The sequence below is a fragment of the Centrocercus urophasianus genome, unplaced genomic scaffold (genome assembly GCF_019232065.1).
Source record: "Centrocercus urophasianus isolate 14NV4802_14NV808 unplaced genomic scaffold, USGS_Curo_1.0 seq_9, whole genome shotgun sequence".
Taxonomy (NCBI): Eukaryota; Metazoa; Chordata; class Aves; order Galliformes; family Phasianidae; genus Centrocercus; species Centrocercus urophasianus.
This window is the reverse complement of record NW_024885532.1, coordinates 39,586,754-39,607,031: the sequence shown is the minus strand read 5'-3', so window position 1 is coordinate 39,607,031 and position 20,278 is coordinate 39,586,754. Positions and strand designations below refer to the sequence as shown.

Here is a 20,278-nt window from a genome sequence, read left to right as displayed (position 1 = left end):
CTCTCCTCTCCTCTCCTCTCCTCTCCTCTCCTCTCCTCTCCTCTCCTCTCCTCTCCTTCCCAACCTTTGAGTCTTGGGCATGCCACAATAATGTTCTTGTATCATATCTATAAGCCTATTGCAAAACCACTGATTCCTCTTACACTAAAGAAGAAAATTATTACTGTGGATGGAGCAAACAATCACAGAGAAGGGGACATGTGCTTACACAATGTTTTTCTGGATCGCAGAGGAATATCAGGAATTGTGAATCTCAATGTCACCCTCAAAGAGAAGAATAGCTTAGTGGTACCACACAGTAATGGCAAAAACAAAGATTAGAACTACTTTTTTCTGAAGGCTGTGCAACTAAGCAGGTGACATATCTGTTTGCCATGCTGGAGGTTTGCTAACAGATCTTCTTCTGTCCACAGCACAGACAAGAAGCAACAAAAAGCCAATACCATGGATTTCTAAATTCTGGGTCAGGCTGTTACTGTATACAACCCAAAACTAAGCACAATCAACCTTTAACCTTCAGGCAAAGGTATCATTCATAAGGAAGTGCAACAGCAGACTCCGCTGGCCTCATGCATTTCTTTCCATCTGGGGATGGAAGGGATCCAGCCCTTTTATGAGGTTTATTCCAAAGCTTTGAATATGGTATGAATATGGTAAACTTCAGGCATTATCCTATAAATCAACAGCCAAACTCAAAATGAAAGTCCCAAATGATAAAAGCTAGAGTGTTAGCAACAAAGCTTAAGAGAAGCACAATAAACTGCACAGGCTGATCTGCCCATAGCATAGGAGAAAACAACATCTATAAGACTTATGAGCAAGAAATCCATTGTACCTTAATAATCACCACGTTCCCAGATCTGTAAGACACACTTACATACCTTTGGCAATGTTGGCTCTAAGGTGCTTTTAAAATCTCATTCCAATTTACAGACTATCTATGAATTTCCAGCTCATTTTCACTTCCAATCACTACTGCTCAATTGTGTTCTTGTCTGATCTATAACTTATTAAAACATACGGTTAAAACACACGGTGGTGTATTTGCTAAAAGTTCCCTGAAAAACTGCCTCCCCCATATCAATTCTAAACAGTTTCAGACCTGAGATCAGAAAGGGATGGGGCAGTAGGGGCGTAGAACCTAACAGTGTTTAGGGACACTTGGCGGGTGGAGGGTGGTACTCTTAGTTTTCACTTTTTGTACAGTCAACTGAAGCAGCCAACTCTTATTTAGAGATAGTTTATGAAGTGAAAATTCCAGAAATTGTAATGGAAAGACAATTTAATCTTAGCTCCAGTTACTGAAATGCTCAATATACATTTGAGAAAAAACAAAAACAACAAAAAAAACCCCACCAAAAAATAAAAACAATAAGACCTCATAAAAGTTATTATGAAATACTTTGGAGAAACATCTAGGAAAAATACTGCACATGCATTTAGTAGGAATCCCCAGTGGTTGTCTCATTTACCTCATTACACACATGCACGCACACACACTGAGTGTTAATTGCACTCCAAAAGAAATCTGCAGGCACAGACTGCAAGAAATGATATGGGTCCTTCCCTCATTCCCTCCCCCTGATGAACGCCTACTTTTCTTCTAAAAATTCCCCACAGAAGAAGAGAGTGCTAATTGTAGCTATCACAAAGTGTTTTTCCATCACCACAGAAATTTAATTCCTAAATTTGAGTTGATGCACACGCAGAGGCAGGGACCGAGTTGAGGTAGGAGTGATGACGGATCGCTGCAATTCATTCTAGAGGGGAAAATTTAAATACACATCAAGAGCATAAACCCACAATTGGCAGATCCACTTCAAAATCTTGAAATGCTTATTTTCAGCCTCTTAAAGCTAACTGATGCAAGCCCTTCCTGTGAGAACACTGTGTAGCGCAGGCACTTGTCTCGCATACAACAGTTAGCACAGAACGTGTTGCTGTATCCGTTAATGGTACAGCATCATCTGCAGTATCAAAAGGGTGAAAGAAAAGTGTAAGAGCAACCACGACCTTAAAAAACTTCTCGGTGCACTGGCTTTAAAAAAAAAACTGTGGAATTTTCAGAGGACGGAGATGTTAATTCAGAAGAAATTGGACAAAGAGTGATGAACCCAGAGAGAGTGTGTTCGTTCTCCACGAGAGCTGAAAGCAACTGGTTTTGTTGATCACCACAAAATAAATCTCCTGTTCCCAGCTCATCAAACTGAGGGGCAGACACCAGGCCCCAGGAATGAGTCCAGCACAGAAACACAAGCACTGACACTGATCTTAGGCTAAGGGACTGCACCCATTGTGGCAATACCAAAATAAGAGGCTGCCCACTGGAAGGGGACAGATCCAAATTTCTTCGCCAGCTGCGAACCACTAGGAGACAAACAGTTATTGCTTAAATTCCTGTAGGAGGGAGAAAGGCAGTTTGTACTAATGGAAATGCCACTTTTCTCACTGTACTTTCTACAGCAGGACCATGGGAATCAATGCTCTGCAGGCCTGCGTAGCATCAACAAGCAGCCACTGAGTGCAAATGCAAGATCCAGCTTTGTGCTTCCACCCGACTGCGTTGCAGCCACTCACAGCACCTCAGCAGCAGCAAGCTGTACGGGGAGCACAGGAGGCAATGCTGGTGCTGCACAGCACTGCTGATGCAGGTTAACAGGAGGAAGCACTCTGCCAGCACAGGCACGTGCTACACTTGGCTTCAAGCATCTTTATTCTAGAAAAACGGTTCTCTGCTTTCACCACCTCTCCTTAAACACTGTTCTAAAATGAAAGGTGAACAGTACTTCTTCCAACCACAGTAGAAATTTAGGTTCCTTAATATTTTTTTATTTTGAAGGGCAAGCTGCGAAGAAACCATCCTGCAAAGTATGAGAACTGTGGCACAGCAAGGAAGGAGGGATTTCTAATGACCTCCACAAACAATACATATGCATCTTCTGACTGAAAAACATATCGTGCTGCTAAATGAACATTCCTCTGCTAACAGCATTTGACAGGAATCCTTGTCTAATAGGGATTTCATGCAGCCGAAGTGACAAAAAGAAAGGAGATGAGAAGACACATCTGGAGTTACAAGGAGGACATGTTGAGCCACGTAAACCATCACAAAGCAAAGACAACCTTGAATCTAGAAAAAAAATACTGCTTGGTTCTCTGTATGTGTAGGTAATCCTCCAGTGCAAAAGAACCTGCAAAACAGCAGTTGATCTGAGCATCAGAACTGTAAAACAAATCCCAGTTACGTACAATTAAGTTAAAATAAAAAGAGGGAAGAAAATAAGGCAATGTAAAATTTATGTATGACATTATATACACAATCACAAGTGTGGCAGTGCTTGCAATCGTATCTATTTATACCAATTAATTGCTTCATCTCAGCTAAAACCTCTGCTATGTGTTGGAGAAAACCACCTCAGCTTCAGAGGAAAAGCTTCAGAGCTGCTACAGAGCACTTTACCCCACCAATTTCTGAGGATTATCCCTTTTAACCATAGGTAAGAACTGTGAACTAACATTTACACATAATCTACTGATTCTTTTACAAATTTCTGCCTAATACTGGCTAGTAGAACTCTTTTAAAAAGGAAACATCAAAGTCCTTGCCACCTTCGAACAGGTGAACTTTCTATTATTGTAACTACTCACAGGGCAAAACAAACGTCAAAGAAAGGAATTGGTTTTGTGTTAAGAGTTTTCATGCGATTTTATGGCATTCAGATTTCACAGAGCTGCTCAACCACAGCTGAGAAATGCTAGAAGTCATTACCAGAACGTACCAGCACCACTGCTTTTACAGTCAGAGACTTTTTTGCAAAGGTGAGGAATATCAGCAAACCTCTTGGTTTCACAAGGGAATGTACAGATAGTTTAGTTCTTAAAACTCTTCTGAGCTAAACTCAAGCTTTGGATTTGACATTAACAAATCAATAACAGACTTAAAAGAGCCTTGTCTGGGACTTTTATGTGAGAGCCACTTACTGTAACAGAAGACTATTTTAGCAGCTTGAAGATAACAATCTTTCTCTGAAAGAAGATACTTCCAAGGACTCCCTGTTTACAAACAAGGAGGAGTTTTCAAAAGAGAACATCTCAAATACACACCAGTGGAAAAAACATGATTATACAACTGGCTGGTTGAGGATCTTCACTTACTTAAAGCACTTAAAAGAAAAATGAGTTCCTTTGAAAATTCATCTCCAAATGTAGGTTGCAGAGTCAGCTTTTTGAAGATTAAACAACTTTATAAAGAAGGAAATAATATGGTAGAGATTAAAGTTCAATTTCTATTTCACTTGTTTGACTTTGGGACCTTTCATGCTTTGGCTACATAAAATTTGGCATTAACCTGAAAGCTAGAATCATTTTACTCTATCCAAACTCAGAGGAGCAAGAAACGGTCACTGATGGAGACCACAACGCATACAGATAGGTGGATAGATACAGATTTTTTCTTTTGTTCAGACAAAGCATACATACCCTTAAATCTGGAGAAAAGTTGTCTGCTGAGGTGGAGACCGAGTCTGATGATACAAGAGAAGCAGATTTTGTATGAGCAGAATGGTCCGACTGAGAAGTGGAAGCACTGAAAAGAGAAACACAACGCTATCAAAATGGTGCTCAGGACTGCTCAGAGCCTACAAGTAAGGCCACTCACTTGCAGCTGTATCAGGCAATTTTCCCTGGTTTCCACCCTTTCCACTCTCAGTTGTTTAGTCCTCAGCAGTGGTTTCAGAGAACCTGTTCTGCCTTCCATTACTACGGATCACAAAAGCACACACAATTCATTACCAGATCACAGCTCAGACCGAGCCAACACTGTCATGAACGCAAACCTGATCAAATCCTAAATCAACGAAACGAAGGGGCTCCGTTTCAGGCTTTCAGATGGGAGAAATTAGCGCACTGCAACTTGATGAAAACAGACAGGATCCTGAATGCAAGCCAGCACAACTCCAACCGCAGCTTTACAATGGTGGAATGAATTCAGAATAGAAACCTTTTTCCACCACATGGAACTTTCCTCTTTCAGGTATAAGCACAGCCCCAGGAGGACGAAGAAGAGCCCCCAGCATACCTCTCTGGTGATACAAAGTGTGATTTGCTGAAAACAAAGCAAAACAGCTATCATTTTTTCGACCCGGTTTTTCTAGGACAGCTGTAAGCAATTAAAATAAGCTTATTTTATGACATTTTCATGCTGCAAGCTTTTCTAGATTCGTAATTGCTTGAAATTAGCATTTGATAATAATGCTTCTAAAGCCCCACGGGACTGCAAAAGAAGGACCTCTGTGGTGCAATGTTCTGCCATGGTGCAACAGCAAACGCCACCTGGAGCAGCTCGTTCCCACACTCTCAGTGACTCCAGAAAGGTTTCAGCTGGTGATACAACACCCTTAAAGAGCAGCTACCTGACCGAGGCAAAAAACCCACCGGAGCATTACGTTATTAGTTGTATTAATTAGTCATTCGACAACCTTCAAACAGCTTTATCTGAGCTTCCAAAGAGCCTGGAGATCCGTTAATTGTCTGAAAATTGTTTTGCTGCTTAACTGCTGGTAAACAGCCATTGATAGGCCAGAATGTTCCAGTTTTATTTCTATTCTTTGAGGTTTGGCAAAGCGTTAGGCAGGCAGTGTTAAAAACATGAGGTACTATGGTAAAGTTGGATTCTTGCTGGGATTGACTTTCTGTCCAAGGATTAAGGAGCACTGGCAACTTTCTTAATTCTGTGATGCAGAAACTTTGAAACTGAAGTTTTGGGAACCATAAAAAACCATCTAAATAAATGATACCATTGTGCCAACTGAATAGCACGATTCCACTGAATGCATTTATTGTACACAGTTCACCAGCTAACCGTTCTGCTTCCAACACACTTAACTCTTTGAGTTTACCACGATGTTTCTTTTCAGAGGCGCAGACAGAAAATAATTCCACGCTGAAGTAAGAAGAACCAACTCAGCAAAGCCACTCAGATACACAGGATGTGCAAACGGTTCCACATCACAACCAAAATGGTAGAACTGCACTGCTGCCAAGTGCTGGTCATGTTCCTACTCTTTTCCTCCTCTCCTTTACACGGGCTGCACTCCGCTGCCATGCATTCCCATTGTGAACATCAGGATGTGTGGTTTGATTTGTTGATCTGCAGGGGCAGCAAACGATCGCTAAACACAAAGAAAGTCTTCTGCCGGATCACAGGGCTGATTGGATTCATTACATGGCCACATCAAACAGAGGCAGTGCACAGGAGAAGAAGGGAATCTGTATCTGGAGATGATGAGGAGGGTTGAAAACTTCTGCGTGCAGCAGCCCGCAGGCATGCTGAATGAGGCTTAGCCCTAAACCACATCATTACACTGCTTTACTCAAACCAGCTCAGAGCCCTGGACGCACTCCCTCAAAACTCATTTCAATCTGCTCCCCTTCAGTCTTTACCTTCCAAGCGTTCACCCTGACCTTTGCAACTGTATAACTGATTGAGGTTTAAAGTTGTGTTAAAATCTCCCCATCTAATCATTCCACAGAGCAGCACCACCTTACTGTGCTGCAGCCCATGTGGGGATGGCACTAACAGTTTTCAGCTGGGAGTCAGCAGCTCTGCCTCAGTCCCACAAAGTCAGCTCCAATTGGGGCAACTAAACTTGCATGGCTCCAGTTCCACTGCTCAGCCAAGTGATTAACCTGATGTTCCTGCAGGCACACAAGAAGTTTTTTTAGTTTCAGTGGTTTAATAAACAAAGAGCTCTCTCTACTGTCAAAGCAAAAAGGAAGACCTTCAAGCCATGCAGCTTCATATGTCTGTGGGGTGGGGGAAGGAGAGCGTGCTGGGGCTGCCACGCAAGGAGCAGAGCTCCCTCCATATTTGCCATCCGCTCTTCTGCACCCGGTGCAAATCTTGCTGCCACTGCAGTTTCTCCATATTAACCCAGCTTCCTCCAATGCAAAGTTAGAGCTCTCTCCTAAGTCTTTTCAGAAGTAGGATGGGGTAGTACTGATGCTAGTCTAAGGTGCTGAGGACCCCTCTAAGAGATACCCCAAACACCTGACTTTCAGAAGTAAGGCAGTACAGGGCAAACCTGTATAACAGCACAAGAATAATGGTCAAATGCTGCTGCTGACTTTGGTTACAAACATTTGAGAACGCAGGTATGTGTGGTGTGAATTCAGCAAGGGCTAGAAATCACTGGAGCTGTGCCCATGACTTCCAGCTTAAAGTCTGGTTTAATGCAACTCAGTAGATGATGACAGGATAAGGGGGAATGGTTTTAAACTGAAAGTGGGGAGATTTAGGTTAGATGTTAGGGGGAAATATTTCACTGAGAGGGCAGTGAGGCCCTGGCACAGGCTATCCAGGGATGTGTGAGTGCCCCATCCCTGGAGGTGCTCAAGGCCACGCTGGATGGGGCCTGGGAAGCCTGAGCTGGTGGGTGGCAACCAGCCCATGGATTAGAACTGGATTGCATGGCCCCATACTGGATGATCTTTGAGGTCCCTTCCAACCCAAGCATTTCTATGACTTATTCTATGATTCATTCTAAATTATTATCATCTCTGAACCTCACTAAGGTTCTAGGAAACAGCATTTATTAAAGTTCACAAAATACTTTAAATTCTCCCTCCAGGAAAGAGACAGAACACAGGTGCTTCAGAGCTGACCTGTGAAGAATAGGGACCCCAGGAGCAGTTCTCTTCCCATGCTGCACAGGCAGCTCCACAGCACCTGATCAGCATCCTGATGTCTACGCTAATTGTCACAACAGACCCTTACAACAGAAAAACTCCACGGAAAAGTAACTTGCGCCTGTTGCTGCTATTCTCATTTCTCCTTCTTTGCTCCCCAAGCAAAAGCAGAAAACAGGGTTAGGATGCAATTAGCACTGATACTTGTCTTTCAACTTGGTAATTATTGTTTAAATGTATTTTTATGGCCAGATTCTGAATGATAAATGAGCCTAAATGAGATCTGTCAGTACAATTGTCTCATATAGTGTCTGCACGCAGCATTAACCCCTTGGCTATATGGAATACATACATGCAACTAATATGAGAATTAAAATGGAAAACAAGGATAATGACTCAACTCTTGATAAAGCCTTCATTGTTATTATTAGGACCAACCCACAACATGCCAGGTGGTTCTCAAGCATAACTCAGACAGATGCCCTCTGGTGATTCTTGTTCAGGCAACTGAAAGGTATTGCAGCCTCCAAAGCAGAACTGAAGGAATGCCAGCATGCCTCGCTTTAACCATCAACAAAGATGTAAAGAAACTACAAGCAGAAGTGTCTGAGACACGCAAACTTATCCTGTTACACTACGAAGATGCAGGGAAATTTTGCAGGAGAAAGCAGTGGTGAAGTCTGAGGTCACTTCAAAAAGTATCATCAAACAGCCAGAGTCATCTGAGGCAATCTCTGCCCTCTGACCCTTTTAATTCAAGTAACATGGTGTATAAAACATAACGGAAAATAAATAAAAACTTGTTGCTATTGTCTTTGCCATTATGTAAGTGTGAATACGCAGTTACTGGTTTCATAGAGCAGATAAGCAACAACTTTTCACAGAAGAAAAAACACATATACAGCAATTTGACCACATGAGGATCCAAGAGCAGCCCCAGACAATTTAGGTTTGGTAGGAGGCAAGCATGGAGATGTCAGAACCAAAGAGTGAAAATCCAAAGCCAAGCTTAAGGACAGCATCTTCTCCCTGCTCGTGTTACCCAAGAAGAAAAGCAGGACAGCCAATTTCACTTACAAACCAAAACTGCACACAACTTCTGGCAAAACATTAAGAAAGGATCACAATATTACCATGATTCAGATGAACCTTCCCTCTCTGTACCTGCTGAGAATGCTATTTCCAAGAAAGCATCTTAGGAAGCCTGTCTCTCTTTGTTCAGCAAGAACATCAAAATTCCATATAAACAGATCTTCCTAAAGACAAGAAACAATCCTGTGCAAAAAGGGACTGAGTAGCAACTCTCCAAAAATCTACCCACAGTTCATTTTTTACACAGTTAATACAGGTTCCTAAAGTTCTTATCCTAAATCTAAGACTGAGAACCTGTGTATGAGTTCAACATCCAGAACTCTTGGAAAACCTGCTGAGACAGAAGGAAAATTCATCTCTGGAAAACATGGCATTCTCATTTAGTACTGTATGCATAGGCTCTGGAACTTTTGGGGTGGCTTTTTTTTGTTTGATTTTTATTTTATTTACTTATTTACATCAGTGTCTGAAAATACTAACCTGGCTCACTCCTATAAGTAACACAACTGAAATGCAGTCACAGATGATCAAGTCAGCTCTCCAGCACCTTCTTTAGAAATATTCCTTCCCTGCCACTATAAGTAGCTGCTTTTTTGCTTGCAAAGGTGTGCCAATTACTCAGATGCTAATTGGCATCAGCTGCTCATACAATTTCTTCTCTATCAAACCGTATATTTTGTTTCAATACTCACTGAAATGACATGGAAAACAGGTGATAAAACGCACCACTGTGCAATACAGTTTGAGCTGTAAAGGTCATAAATGAGAAAAGCCCTACAGAGTGCAAATTTCCATTTCCTCTCTTCCTGTTTTTGTAAAACTTTCTCATTATGTACATTCCTAAAAATTAATCAAGGTGGAAACTGCAAATTAACGTTGACTACTGGCAAATACAATTTCATTTGGAAGCTTTGAATGCCTAGAGAACAGGATCCAAAAGGCTCAGATTTACAGCAAGACCATAAGTAGGAGCACCTGTAGTACTTGGACACTTTTTATACAGCATAATTACACAGATGTATTCAGCGCTCTGTGCACTTCCAAAATTCAAGCTGGCAATTTTCTCTCTTCAGTACTTCCAACGCTCGTGCTTCTTTCAGAGAAATACTGAAAAACCTTTTGGGTCGCATCAGAGCAACAGGAGACAAACAATGTTTGTTTCCTGTGAATATCACTTTGTCCTAGCTGGTACTGTCTGATCTGGCCTGGGAAATCCAGCTGTCACCCACATCAGGGCTCCCATTTCCAGCAGCCCTCTGTAGCTCTAAGGAAGCAAAGCAGCCCTATAGTCCTTTTGGTACACAGATCCTAAGATACTCAGGTGCCCCGTGCTCCCCCTTGTCCAGGGAAGGGCTTACAGCACAGCTGGAGTCTGACTGACCTGGGGCCTCTCAGCAGGAGCCAGGCATTCTGTGCTGGCATCTGCTCTGCCAGAGCCACAACAAACTCTGCAGCTGTAAATTAAGTTTCAGAGTCCTCTCACTCTGTCTGTCCCAGGACAAGAGTCCTGCTGTGCAAGCAGGATCCTAGTGTACAATCCTACTGTACAAGCCCACAACACAGTTGGAGAAAAGAGCAGCATCTCCAGAAAGCAAGGACTTATTTTTTCACAGAGAGAGGCTCACTGTACCTTACTTACAAAAAGAAACTACCTACAGCATATACAAGATGCACTCCTACCCTTCCAGAATACACAGAACACGTTTTTCAGGCATCCTGGATACACAGTTGCTACACTTAAGAACTACATGAAACTTATGTTCTAAACATTTAAATATCCCACCTCAACCCTGCTTGACCTGAAGCTATCTCAGAGACAGATGAAAGCCACAAGCAAACACATTCTCGCAGGAAAGAAGAGAACCAACCGCCAGGCTTCCTCTGGCATTCCGGAGAGGCAGACAGTTACATAATACAATAACATACACCATGCCATTCAAAAGGGTTGGCTGTCAGAGCTTAACAAAAAGAAGCCATTCCAGTAAACAAATCATCGTGCATGTGTGTGACAGACCTGAAACAGCCCCCCACACCACTTGCCTGAATGGAAAAGATTCACTTCTGTTGCCAAGCAAACCCAGGTCTCAGTCTGACTTCATGTTCCAAGGAAAGAAAATGACTTTTTTTTTTTTTTTTTTAAGTTGATCCTTAAAGCAGCATCCTCAGCTGAATATATGGTACATGTTTTCCCATGAGCCATAAAGAGAATGTCCTATGTTTTGACCGTGAACAAGCTTTTCTAGGAACGCAAATTCTACTCTCAGAAGTTACACAATGGATTACAGTGTCACAAGCACTGTTCATGCTCCATTAGTCATTCTTTTATTATTTTTTTAACAGAAATTCACAAAAGGCCTGCAGTGTGTGTAGAGCACTTGCTGAACAATAGGCTGATTGTCTAAAATATTTGCAAGATTCCAGGAATAAAAAGCCAACACCCAAAGACAAACCAATATGCAGCACATAATTAGTAACAGCAAGCAGCTCACAGTATCATGCTTTCATGAGTCAAACACCCCAGAAGGTAAAAACAGGAAGAACAGCAGCAATCAGAGGTCTGAACCGATATGTCCTGATCGGCATGTGGAAGATAACTACAGAATTATCTGTATGCACAACAGGAGCAAAAGGGGCGTTGGGTTTCTAAGAAGCTCCAGGCCGGTATGGGATGGTACTCAGCTACAGGAAAGGAAACAGAAGGGAAATAATGTTTTTTTAAACTTTTGCTGGAACTGACACTGTACCTCTCTTTCACCAGCTTCAGAGATCAAAATTAGTTACCGCTTCACTCGTGGCACTAACAGTGACAACAGCGATGAGTGGGCAAGGCAGATGGCCCATCTCCTCCAGGTGAGACAAGGTAGGAAGCTAGTCCAGCAGCTACGTCTCTGCCCTATTCTTTGTGGCAGAGATGTGATGCACTTTCTGCAGATGCTTGTGCACACCTAGGTATGTGCTTACAAACTTCTGCATTTCCATTCTCTAGGACTGACCCTCTGCATAAATTTAAAATAAGTTATGACCGCAGGGTGAAGGAGGGATTCAAAATCCAAACCTGCTCACTGTCAACAAAGCACTGCTTGTGAGAACAGTGCTCCCAGCTATTTGTTTTTGTGCTTTACAGAATCAGAGAAACAAGGTTGGAAAAGACCTACAAGATCATCCAGTCCAACTGTCCACCCATCACCAATAGTTCTCACTACACCATGTCATAGAATCATAGAATCATAGAATCACCAAGGTTGGAAAAGACCTAGAAGATCATCCAGTCCAACCGTTCACCTATTCCCAACAGCTCCTACTAAACCATGTCCCTCAACACAACATCCAGCCTTTCCTTCAACACCCCCAGGGTCAGTGACTCCACCACCTCCCTGGGCAGTCCGTTCCAGTGCCTGACCACCCTTTCTGAAAAGTAATACTTCCTAATGTCCAGCCTGAATCTCCCCTGCCATAGCTTGAAACCATTCCCTCTGGTCCTATCACTAATGACACGAGAGAAGAGGCCGACCCCCAGCTCACTACAACCTCCTTTCAGGAAGTTATAGAGAGCAATGAGGTCCCCCCTGAGCTTCTTCTCCAGGCTGAACATTCCCAGCTCCTTCAGCCTCTCCTCATATGGCCTGTGTTCCAGACCCCTCACCAGCTTTGTTGCCCTCCTTTGAACACGTTCCAGGGCCTCAATATCTTTCTTGCAGTGAGGGGCCCAAAACTGGACACAGTACTCGAGGTGCGGCCTCACCAGTGCTGAATACAGGGGAACAATCACCTCTCTGCTCCTGCTTGCAACACTGCTTCTGATGCAAGCCAGGATGCCATTGGCCTTCTTGGCCACCTGGGCACACTGTGGGCTCATGTTCAGCCGAGCATCAATCATTACCCCCAGGTCCATTTCCTCTATGCAGTCCTCCAGCCACACCGCCCCAAGCCTGTAGCGTCGCCTGGGGTTGTTGTGGCCGAAGTGCAGGACCCGGCATTTGGCCTTGTTGAAACTCATCCCATTGGCTTCAGCCCAGCTCTCCAGCCTGTCCAGATCCCTCTGTAGGGCCTCGCAAGCCCCAGGCAGATCCACACTTCCAGCCAATTTGGTGTCATCTGCAAATTTACTGAGGGTGCACTCGATGCCCTCATCCAGGTCATCAATTAAGATACTGAAGAGGACAGGCCCCAGCACTGACCCCTGGGGACACCACTCACGACCAGTCGCCAGCTGGATTTGACTCCATTTACCACCACTCTCTGTGCCCGGCCCTCCAGCCAGCTCCTTACCCAGCCAAGAGTGTACCCATCCAAGCCTCTGGCTGCCAGCTTCTGCAGGAGAATGCTGTGGGAGACAGTGTCAAAGGCTTTGCTGAAGTCTAGGTAGACCACATCAACAGCCTTTCTCTCATCCGCCAGATGGGTCACTAGATCATAGAAGGAGATCAGGTTGGTCAAACAGGACCTGCCCTTCATGAACCCATGCTGGCTAGGCCTGATCCCCCGGTCACACCGCACATGCCGCATGATCTCCCTCAAGACAATCTGCTCCATAACCTTCCCTGGCACCGAGGTCAGGCTAACAGGCCTGTAATTCCCCAGATCCTCCTTACGACCTTTCTTGAAAATGGGAGTCACATTGGCAAGCCTCCAGTCTTCTGGGACCTCACCAGTCAACAAGGAGCGCTGACAGATGATGGAAAGCGGCTCGGCTATCACCTCCGCCAGTTCCCTCAGCACTCTCGGGTGGATCTCATCTGGCCCCATCGACTTGTGGCAGCCCAGTTGGAGCAGTAGGTCTCTGACTGTTTCTTTCAGAATCACAGGGGGGTTAGTGTGCTCCCCAGCCGAGATTACCAGGTCAGAGAGAGGGGTATCCTGAGGATAACTGGTCTGACTTTTAAAGACAGACGTAAAGAAGATATTCAGAACCTCTGCCTTTTCCTTATCCTCAGTGGTCACATTCCCAGCCTCATCCAGCAAAGAGTGGATATTCTCCTTTGTCCTCCTCTTACTGTTAATGTATTTATAAAAGAGTTTCTTATTCCTTTTCACCCCAGTGGCTAGGTTAAATTCAAGCTGGGCTTTTGCCTTTCTGATTTCACCTCTACACATCCTAACGACTTGTATTCATTCTGAATGGCCTCACAGGCGGTAGATTCTCTTTTTCTCCCGGAGCCTCAGGAATAGCTCCCTATTCATCCACGCCAGTCTTCTTCCCTGCCGGCTCATTTTGCAGCTCAGGGGGACTGCCTGCTCCTGCGCCCTTAAGACTTCCTTCTTGAAGAGCAACCAGCTCTCTTGGACCCCTTTACTCGCTAAGACTGAATGCCAGGGGACTCCCCCTATTAGTCCCTTGAACAATTCAAAGTCCGCCCTCCTGAAGTCCAAGGTAGCAATTTTACTATTCCCCCTCCAGGCTCCACCATAAATCGAGAAATCTATCATTTCATGGTCACTCTGTCCAAGACAGCCTCCAACCTCCACATCTCCCACCAAACCTTCCCTGTTTGTGAACAGCAGGTCTAGTGGGGCAGTTCCTCTCGTGGGCTCTCTGACCAGCTGTATCAGGAAGTTGTCCTCTATACATTCCAGAAACCTCCTAGATTGCTTCCTCTGTGCTGTACTTCCAGCATATGTCAGGGAAGTTAAAGTCCCCCATGAGGACAAGGGCAGGCGACTGTGCAGCTTGTGCCAGCTGCTTATAGAATACCTTGTCTGTCTCTTCATCCTGACTTGGAGGTCTATAACAGATGCCCACCAGGGTGCCTGTCTTGTCAGCCCTTACTCTGATCTTTACCCATAGGGATTCAACGTTATCGTCCCCAGTCATAATCTCAGTAGCGTAAAAGCATTCCCTGACGTAGAGAGCCACACCATCACCCCGCCTTCCTTGCCTATCTTTCCTGAAGAGCAAAGATATGTCCCTCAACACAGAATCCAAACGTTCCTTGAACACCTCCAGGGTCGGTGACTCCACCACCTTCCTGGGCAGCCCATTACAGCGCCTGACCACTCTTTCAGAAAAGTAGTATTTCTTAACGTCCAGCCTAAAACTCTCCTGGCACAGCCTGAAGTCACTCCCTCTAGTGCTATCACCAGTTACACGAGAAAAGAGGCTGACCCCCAGGTCACTGCAACCTCCCTTCAGGTAGTTATAGAGATCCTGAGCCTCCTTTCTCCAGACTGAACAATCCCAGCTCCTCCAGCTGCTCCTCACAAGGCCCGTGCTCCAGACCTTGCACTTTCCTACACAGCAGGCTACTGCTCTACTTTTGGGGCCATTCAGAAGGAGCCAGAGCCTTTGTTTCAAAATCTAAGATGCTCTGAGGGTAGAACTGAACTCCAAGAACTCCTCTGAGAAAACAATATTTCTGGGTCATGAAAACATGGTTGAGGTAGAGAAGTTCCAGTAATTCAGGCTTGAAGAAACACCACACAGTGACAGACAGAAGGTCCTCAGGGAGATCAGCAATGCATCTGGGCACCACAATATCAGAAGAACGAAAAACTATTAGGGAGCATCCAAAGTAGATTTACTGAGATGGTGAAGGGCCTAAAGAGCAAGAAGGATAAGGAGTGGCTGAGGTCCGTGGTTGCTCAGCCCAGAGCAGGCTGAGGAGAGGCCTGATGGTGGCTGCAACTCCTCATAGGGTGCGGAGGGCAGCGCTGAGCTCTGCTCTGTGTGACAGGGCCCGAGGGAACGGCATGGAGCTCGTGGGCCCCTTCTAACACAGAATTTTTGACTATTCTATTATTCTATTCTTAGGTTTGATATTAGGAGGAAGTTTTTCACTCAGAGGGTGGTGACACACTGGAACAGGTTGCCCAAGGAGGCTGTGGATGCCCCATGCCTGCAGGCATTCAAGGCCAGACTGGATGTGGCTCTGGGCAGCCTGGTCTGGTGGTTGGTGACCCTGCAGATAGCAGGGGATTGGAACGTGTTCATCTTTGTGATCCTTTTCAACCCAGACCATTATGATTCTGTGATCCTAGTGGGTCCCTTTGAACTCAAGATATTCTAGGCTTTTAGGATTCCACATCTCCAGGACATCCAGCCAGCAGTCTCTCAGGCTTTATCCCACCTCACAGCTCTCCTTTTGACCAGCTCAAGCACTGGTCAAAAGTGTCACAACCACAGTCCTCCTGATGCAGTATGACATTCACTAGCAAAAAGGCAACTCAGGAACCCAAATCCAGCAGGTCGAGGGAGGTGATTCTGCCCCTCTACTCTGCTCTTATAAGAGCCCACCTAGACTACCGCCTTCAACACAAGAAGGACATGGAGCTGTTGGAGCAGGCCCAAAGGGGGGCCATAAAGATGATCAGAGGGCTGGAGCACCTCTCCTATGGGGACAGGCTGAAAGAGCTGGGGTTGTTCAGGCTGGAGAAGTCTCCAGAGGGACCTCATAGCATCATTCCAGAACCCGAATGGGGCCTGCAGGAAAAGTTGGAGAGGGACTTCTTATAAGGGCAGGTAGTGACAGAACGAGGGGAGAATGGCTTTAAATTGGAAGAGGGTAGATTTAGACTAGATATCAAGAAGAAATTATTTACTGTGAGGGTGGTAAGACACTGGAAGAAGTTGCCTAGTGAGGTTGTGGATGCCCCTTCTCTGGAGGCATTGAAGGCCAGGCTGGATGGGGCTGTGAACAACCTGGTCTAGTGGGAGGTATTCCTGCCTACAGCCGTGGGCTGGAACTGGATGATCTTAAAGGTTCCTTGAAGCCCAAACCATTCTGTGATTCTGTGATTTCCTGGTGCTACAGGACTATCAGTGGAATAAGCCAATTCCAGAGCTCAGGATATTCTGTGCAGAGAAGAGCTCTGGACAGCGTTGCTATCTCCTATATGTGAATACAGACAAAAGTCATTATGGAAATCCTAAACACAATTCAAAACTACTCCTGCTATTTATGGTATTTACTATATAAGCTTCCACCTCCTTCCTTTAAAGTATATTAAATCAGAGTAAAACAGGCATGTAGAGAATGACCAAGTTCTTGACACAAATTCAGACAGCCTCATGCTAAGCTACAATTACAGCAATAAGAGTCTGAGAGCAAAGAGAAACAGAAGAACAGAAAACAGCAATGTCTTCAAATATTTTGTTTGCTTGTTTTAAAATGCTGTTGTTTTGGGTATTTTTTTTGTTTGTTTTTAAGAAATACTAGCTTAATCAAGAAATAGAAATAATACCTGCATGAGAAGGTACTCACCTTAGGACAAGAAGGAAATACAGATAAAAAGACAGATTTATTTTACTACTTTTATTTTGGCAGTGCCTTTATCTCTATCTACAAACTAAGAACTGATTATGCTTGGTTTAAACAATACATGTATACTTCCTACAGTTCACGTGCTGTCTCGTTTCTTCTTTGGATTCTTTTTTATCTCCCTGTTTAAAAAACACCTTAGTAAGAAAGAAAAATGTACTGTTAAATGTTCTGATTTTCTTTCAAACACATGCCACACAACCCCCTCACCCTAATAAACCAAACACCCACAGGAATTAAAAATACCAGCAATTTACTCATCAATGACAGGAGTTGTTCCCATACTGCAAATAATCAAAAGGAGGAAAGAACATATAAATACAGGCAATCTGAAGAGTCATGCATCACCCAGCAAAAATGAGGCGGCATAACACCTTGATATGCTTTCAAAGACACTTTATAACAGCATGCTTGGCCAGAGTCAGCTCAAAAAAGGATTTGAAACAACAATATTCTGTCAGCCACACAGCCTCTGCATGAAGTTGGTCCCTGGTGGAGTCACAAAGCTAAAATACTACCAAGTATGCAATAACTTGGGGGGTTTATTTCCAGAAATTCGAACGAAGATAACACAGGAGGTTTTCATAAATGTTGAGCACCTGTATTCTGTAACAATTTTCAGAGAGCCCAGCATCACTGCAGATTACAATCCTTCTAAGTCCCCGTGTTCCACACCAACACCTGGGTCCAAGTTTCCCAAGAACTCAATCCCATTTATTCTCTAAATAAAAGCCTGGTTTCCTAAGAGCTCAGCAGCTATCAGCCCCTGTTACAGTCCTGATTAGCCGAAGTGCTCTGCATGCTCAACCCCCTGGCTAGTCATACATAGGTACACATTGAAAACAAAGGTCATACATCTAACAACGATATGAGACATGAAAAGTTTACATGCTAATGTTTTTTTTCTGTACATCAGTTCCACTGCATCTGAAATGTACTTTTACCTTTTGTGATTAGCCACTGGTCATAGCCACTTCTTCCTAAGACTTGCAGAAGTCAGACTATGCAGAAATTTCAGTAACTCGATGAGTAGGAACAACCAAGGCTGGACAGGTTCAGCTCCTTCTGGTACATGCTATAGGTGTCTGTGTACCCAACTACTCAACTGAAATCAAGTCAAGGAAGCTTAGGAAATGATTAATCTCTGTCACAGTGGGCATCTATTTTTGCTCAGCTGAGTTATTTGAAATGAAGTGCACTGACCCTGCTGAGGGCAGGGTGGTTTTCTGTACCTATTAGGGAGATAAGGGAATCCAAACTAGATTCTATTCTAGTTTCCAGAAAATGAGAGTCACAGGGCAGAGAAGTTAGTATATGCTTTGTTTTCAACAGAACAAAGCATTTTGCAGGCACCAGAGAAAGCACAGGAAAAGAAGGAAATGCAAAAAAATGGGAGACAAAAGGTTATATATTTCTATATTTCTCCAACTTGATGGAAGTCTGATTCAAGAGAAGTTTCCACATGTTCATGACATCTTTCTCATCAAGGTATTTCCTTATGTTGAAAAAGAAACAAGCATTTTCATTAATGGAAAAACTGACATGGATACCCTTGCCATCTCCACCTTTGCTTAAATGCAAAATGTGACATAACTTATTACTTCTACTCCTCTGACAAATGCAGTTAAAACTGTCCAAAGGTTACAGAAACTAACGGAGAACAAAGTAGACAGATGTATACTGATACATGAGGAAACGTGGCTATATGAGAAAACCAGGCTATAAATCTCTGCTCTCTTTTCAGTTGTCAACAGATTTAGCTAACATGGAAAAGAGGAAGAACATAAGTTAATAGCTCCTTCCTTTTTTGGAGTGGAGAACAAGCCAAATTCAGTGCACTTTTTGACCCTTAAGCACGATGAGGAGGGAGTTCTGTGTAGGTGTTCACATTTGAATTACTGTAGGCTCTCCTTGCAGTTGCTGGGGATAAAACTGAGATGAATCACTTCATTCCCATTGTCTACAAAAAGAAATCTAGAAACTGGCACAGATGTGCATCAGAAAGGTCTGCAGCGAGATGAGACAAAGTTTATCCAGGAGATCTGTATCTTTCTTTACAAGAGATGAAAGCAGAAGGTGGAATACACAACAGAACATTTTCGGTGAAGTGGAATGTCCATTACTAGAATAAAGAAAACAGCTTGAATTTTCAAGAGAAGCCTACTCCAAAAGCCAACTTGGGTAAAACGGAAGAAGAGGATTCCACATATTTCTTTACCAGGGATGCTGATCAGTTTTTTACTTGTTAAAGGTATCCCAGTCGCTGACTTTGACAGTCATCTTTTGGCAGCATCTCTGGTAGCACACGTTTCAGTCACTTCCCACTAAGTCCAGCTCTGTGGGACAGCTCCTATAGTTACATACATAACCAACTCACTCCTTGGCTTCAGCTCATCCACACGCAGACTTTGCAGAAATAACTGATGAGTGTGGTCCTATCCATCCCTGCAACCTTTCTCTTTGAGAAGGAGTGGCATCAATCAAAATCAATAGGACTTCTTAATATAACAAGAATTTCTTATTCTCAGGTAAGCAAGAGGTACGAATGAGGCTGTGGTTTAGGAGTTCAAATATTATGTAATGCACATATTAGTGCCTTTTGTGCCAGGGAAACTAACAAACAAAAACACAAACTAAAACAACTTGCACAAAAAACACGTCATGTAAGACACGTAAGATACATCAAGGAACATAAGTTGTATATTCATTCCACCAGTTAAATTTTGGAAAGAAGAAACCATCAGCCTGAATCTCATTCTTCCTGGCAAAGGATCCAGATGCTAACAGCTGTGTAAGATCCACCAAGGCCAGAGTAATGCCATCAGCCTGGGACCCAGAGGTGCTGGAGAGGGGTAAGCCCAGCACCAGGAAGAGGGGCTGAAGCTAAAAACCTGAGTCTATTACAGTTTTAACTGATCTTTTTTTTTTTTTTTTTTTTTTTTTTTTTTGTAACAAATGCATCCAGACTGATAATGATTAGACTTCCAAGATTTCATTTATGCTAGCAATAAATTTTGGCTATATAAAGATGTGTTGCCCTTTCACCAATGAACAAGATTTCAAGTGTAACACTTTGTACCAGGACATAGGCTCTTTACATCACAATAAATTAATCCAAATAAAACTGCTGTTTTATTCTAACCAGATGTTGCCCATCTTCCCAGAATAAAGAAGAAAAAAACCACCATAAGTTTGTGCTCTCTGACAGGAGAAACATGATCACACCCACACCTGATCCAGATCAA

At 43.6% G+C, this 20,278-nt stretch overlaps 1 protein-coding gene across 2 annotated transcripts in view; it reads right to left on the bottom strand.

Annotated features, from left to right (window-relative positions):
- The window catches only part of MTMR2 (myotubularin related protein 2), a 63,015-nt gene that overhangs the window by 36,425 nt on the left and 6,312 nt on the right, over nucleotides 1-20,278 (bottom strand). Inside the window, exons 1-2 of one of the 2 annotated variants that reach the window (XM_042838834.1) lie at nucleotides 17,978-18,109; nucleotides 4,480-4,585 (exon numbers count right to left, since the gene is read on the bottom strand). Coding sequence is in view for 1 of the 2 variants with exons in the window: in XM_042838832.1 (XP_042694766.1) it covers nucleotides 4,480-4,585 (106 nt within the window). In the remaining variant the exon portion in view is untranslated. Of the gene's footprint in view, nucleotides 1-4,479; nucleotides 4,586-17,977; nucleotides 18,110-20,278 lie in introns of those variants that run through there. The other variant, XM_042838832.1, reaches the window with a different exon arrangement.